The sequence below is a fragment of the Coffea eugenioides genome, unplaced genomic scaffold, assembly GCF_003713205.1.
Source record: "Coffea eugenioides isolate CCC68of unplaced genomic scaffold, Ceug_1.0 ScVebR1_492;HRSCAF=1178, whole genome shotgun sequence".
Lineage (NCBI taxonomy): Eukaryota > Viridiplantae > Streptophyta > Magnoliopsida > Gentianales > Rubiaceae > Coffea > Coffea eugenioides.
This window is the reverse complement of record NW_020864334.1, coordinates 2,331-7,441: the sequence shown is the minus strand read 5'-3', so window position 1 is coordinate 7,441 and position 5,111 is coordinate 2,331. Positions and strand designations below refer to the sequence as shown.

The window sequence follows — 5,111 nt, the reverse complement described above, 5'->3', positions numbered from 1 at the left end:
TTAGAAATTTTTGCCATCCAAAGTTCCAAACCCCCAAGATTCTTCAACAATCATAGCATATTTCAACATTTCAATCTGCCAATTGTGCAAAGAGCAAGTGAAATCAGAAGCCAATTTTTTTAAAGAATATACCACTGCACCAAAACAAATTTAATTGCCTATTTAGCCTCCTGAGTTAGAAATTTTTGCCATCCAAACCCGCTGTACTAGTCCACCAGTACAATAGCGCATTCTTTTGTAGGGACATGAATAATTTTTGAATGGAAAATCATTCAAAATGTCACTCACATTTTGTAAAATAATTTTTTTTTGCTTTTTACTTTTAAAAGTGTAATTTTACGTCCCTTAGAAATTTGCATTAGTCAAATTTGGTCCTTGACTAGTTTTTGTCGGAATCTACCACGTACCTTGCACCTAATCATTTTTTAGGGCCAAAATTGTCAAATCACATTTCACATAAATCGATTTATAGTCCCTCACATTTCACAAAATAAATTTTTACATCCCTCACATTTTACGAAATAAATTTTTTTGTCACTCAAATTTCATAAAATGAATTTTTCATCCTTTATTGATCATATGTACGAATAGTTTTTTCTTATATTTGAAAATCAATATGCATGTCTATTTGATTTTTACAAAATGAATTTTTTCATCCCTTATTGATCATATGTATGAATAGTTTTTTCTTGTTTTTGAAAATCAATGTTTATTTTTATTTGATTTCGTCTGAATAGTATGAATAGTGTGTAATATATCTTTATCTGGTTTCACCTAAACAAACTAATTGTAGTTGTAAATGAAATCAAATAGAGATATATTACACGCTACTCATATTATTCATGTGAAATCAAATAGACATATACTTGGGTTCTAAAAAAAAAATCTATTTGCACACATGATCAGTAGAAGATGAAAAAAATTCATTTTGTAAAATGTTGGAACGAAAATATTCATTCTATGAAATATAAGGGACCATAAATCAGATTATGTGAAATATGATTTGATAATTTTGCCCCTAAAAAATGATCACGTGTAATGCATGTAGTGGATTCCGTCCAAAAAACTAGTAGAAAACCTAGATAGGGACCAAATTTAACCAATGTGAATTTGTAAGGACGTAAAATTATATTTTAAAAGTGAGAGACAAAAAAAGTCATTTTGTAAAATGTGAAGGATGTTTTAAACGATTATTCCTATTGCAATCACAATGAAAATACAAATAATAATATAGTATTGGGAAAATCATTAATATTTGAAATTACAATGAAAATGTCAATATTTAAAGAATAAACAGCACCGAAATTTCTAATTTGATGCATGAGACATTTGAATTGGTGTAGTTGAAATTTTATCCATCGTATTTGATGTGAGATTTCTCTTTTATCAAGGCAAAGTTGCTGAAACTTTTCGAATTGTTATGTAGGATCGTTGTGGTGTATTTTATTTTTTTTTTTGTAAGCAAATGTTTCTTCCTTTGCAATCTTGTGAGTTTAAAATTTAGGCGTTGTAGAAATGCTTGTAGACAGGCTTGTTCTATGGTGAAATTAAATTGAGGGCTAAGATTGATACGGCAAGGAAGTTGGAAATAAATTCCTATTTTTGTTAACGAAAATAATGAATGAACATATGGGGTAATTTGGTTGAAAGAATGAACCGTAGGATACTATGTTGTTATCTCTTATTATGGTTTTGTAGGAGTTTTAATTCGAGTGAAATTCTTAATTGGAGGAGTCTTAATTGGAGTAGGAAGGTGTGTAGAGGGAGGAGTCTTAATTGGAATGAAATTTCTTATTTGACGGTAATGCTAGAAAAACTGGAATAAATTAAATGGAATTCTTATATGACAGAAACTTAGTGGTGTCTTTCAAACTTGCACATGCTGAATTTTATGGAATAAATTAAATATGAAATGCTAGAAAATGGAATTGGGAATCAGAAGATGTATGAAGATTTGTCGTTGAAAACCCCTACTCAAATTTATATAGATATAGATATAGATATATGTATATCTCAAGACAAAAGAATTAATTAAAGTTACATACCATATGGTATTCAAATACCGAGGTTTGAAGCAGGGCAATACAATGTAAAGATGATCAATTAAAAGAGAACATATGTAAGACCAATTCCAATTAACTTCACGTTATTTATTACTTCCAACAAGGGTATGATCGACAGTACGTAATCCAAATAATTATTAGTGAGTAAATAGCGTATATAAATGAAAATATTCCAACTAATTACTAGTAAGTTCAAGTTATAATAAAAATATTTTTGCGTGAATTTGGAATGTGTTTGGATTCAATTGATAAACATTACAGTCAAGATGAGCTCAAGTTTAACAAAACATTGCTCATAAAAGAAAAAGAAAACTATTAACCAATTCATAAAAAACCTTTTGATGAGCAAGTAGTTTAGTTTTTCACTGATTAGCTCAATTCATTACGTTTATTTCTAAACTACTCAAAAACAATGTTTTAAAAGGAAGAGAGACAAATAAAGCCTTCTTCCTGAGGAGGATATAGCCTACATTGATCCATGCTACTCTATCCTCAAGAAATTACGAGTTGGAATGCTACAGAAGAGCAATTAATGGAAATTTACAGGAATGTTTGCTTCCAAATTACGAAATTTTAGCTACCCAATTAATGGAAAGCGAACAGTGTGATCACAGAATATTTCTTCCATTTTTGTAAAGTCTTCCATCTTTCCATGTATGTATAACTGCTTCTCATGTCATAAGAACTTCAGCCGATAATTCTCTTCCGTCTTCTTCTTCTTGTCCTTCACGTTTGTTCATACAGTTTTTGTTAGTTAAAGTTGAACTGCCATTTCTGACATTGACTAACACAAGAAATTGAAGTTGAAAAAAGTGACTTGCTCGATCCCTAAATATACGCCAAGCCTATAAATACCACCCATTGCTTTCCAAGTTCCTCATCCCTCAGATTATTACAGCAAAATCTTAGCCTTTACAGATTCTAGTAGCCACCCCTGATAAGAAAATAAACAGCAAAATGAGATTTCTTGCTGTCCCATTTCTCTTCATTTTCTTCCTCTTGCCATCAGCTGAGAGTGTAACGTACAATGTGCAGAGTTACGGGGCGAAATCTGACGGAAGAAGTGATTCCACGAAATCTTTTCTGAGTGCATGGGCTGCAGCTTGTGCCTCAGTTGAGCCTGCAACAATTTATGTTCCACGAGGAAGATTTTTGGTTGGAGGAGCATCATTTTCGGGCCAAAATTGCAAGAATAATGCTATAACCATTCGCATTGATGGAACCATTGTTGCTCCATCTGATTATAATGTCCTTGGACATACTGGTAAGTGGCTCGCGTTTGAAAGAGCTAATGGACTTTCAATATACGGTGGAACCCTTGATGGCCAAGGGACTGGTCTCTGGGCATGCAAAAACTCCGGCAAGAATTGCCCTAAAGGAGCAAGGGTAGGTTGTATAGTCTCCACTGCTTTGTTTTTTTTTTTTTTTTCCCTTACAAGAATCGGCAACATTTAAACTACTTTAAAGGGGTACAATACTAAAATCACCCTCAAACTTTGATTGCAGGTGTAAGAGTTTGAACGCTTGACCTATAACCAAGACTAAACATATTACTTTAATTCCGCTGTAGTATTTGTCAAGCAAAATAATCCCACACAAAACTAGTTTCGTATTGTTTTATATTGGAACCACGAAAGACCACAATGCGCTATGAGCATGTACCTTGAAATTTTATTCCCCGTTCAGTTGAACTAGAATGTATGACTAATCATTTCCCTTAATTTGTTTCTTGTTTTTTATGCTGCTACAGTCACTGGGATTCTACAATTCAAACAAAGTATTGGTCAGTGGATTAAGTTCGTTAAACAGTCAATTTTTCCATATCAACCTTGACGGCTGCCAAAACACTAGGCTAGAAGGAGTAAAGATTTCAGCTCCAGAAAACAGCCCAAACACTGATGGAATTCATGTCCAATCATCTTCTGGTGTTGCAATTACTAACTCTCACATTGGCACTGGTGATGATTGCATCTCATTAGGCCCTGGATGTTCCAACATATGGATTGAGAATATCGACTGTGGTCCTGGCCATGGAATAAGGTATCAAAATCGGAAACTTATTAAGAGTCCATTAAAGTTCTTTTCAGTTGCTGTAATTTTGATTTATTTAGTCAATACATCGATTTTGTGCTTGTTTCAGTATTGGCAGTTTGGGAAGCAATTTGCAAGAACCAGGAGTTAAAAATGTGACAGTTAAAACTGTTACACTTTCGGGCACACAAAATGGTCTGAGGATAAAAACATGGGCAATGCCTAGCAATGGATTTGTTACTGGAGTTCTGTTTCAGCATGCAGTAATGGTTAATGTCAAAAACCCCATCATTATCGACCAAAATTACTGCCCAAATAGGGCCAAATGTCCTGGTCAGGTATGATCAAAAGGGTTATTATTATTATTATTATTATTTATGTTTTGCAAAAACATTTATTTATAAAAAAGATCAGAAAATGGGAGCTGATAAATGTGTACATTAATTTTTTGGCAGGCCTCAGGTGTGAGGATTAGTGATGTGACATACCAAGATGTACATGGAACATCAGCAACTGAAGTTGCTGTAAATTTTGGCTGCAGTAAAAAGTATCCATGCAGCCGTATAATTCTAGAAGATGTCAATCTTTCCTACAAAGATCGACCAGCTACGGCTTCATGTGTCAATGCGGGCGGATCTTCATCCGGTCTAGTTGAGCCGAAAGCCTGTTTGTAGGAGAAAATGCATGAAGTTACATACAGTATTTAAAATATGTGCAAAATAGTTGCACAATTCTTACAGAAAATAAGAGCTCACTTGAGAAAGTGAAGCAGTCTAGCTTTTTATAATGTACTGTAAAAGTGTAAGTTTTGCTTGTGCCTGTGGCTGGATTGGCCTTCTTGACCAGAGCCTGGCCTTGCGATCAACACATTTGATATTAATACAACAAAATATGTTCTTTTATGGTTTTAACATCTTCTCTCCTTCATTTAAAATCTATTTGCAAGTAAAATGGCTTTAACATCTTCTAATTAAATGTTTATGGAACTTTATCCTTGATATCGTCTAGAAATTGAAA

General features: G+C 33.3%; 1 protein-coding gene across 1 annotated transcript; it reads left to right on the top strand.

Annotated features, from left to right (window-relative positions):
* The first annotated feature begins 3,020 nt into the window (after positions 1–3,020).
* On the top strand, positions 3,021–4,768 carry LOC113758349 (polygalacturonase-like). Its single transcript, XM_027301262.1, has 4 exons — positions 3,021–3,449; positions 3,814–4,103; positions 4,204–4,432; positions 4,550–4,768. The coding sequence occupies exons 1-4, from the start codon at positions 3,021–3,023 to the stop codon at positions 4,766–4,768; spliced, it is 1,167 nt and encodes a 388-aa protein (XP_027157063.1).
* The last annotated feature ends 343 nt before the right edge of the window (positions 4,769–5,111 follow it).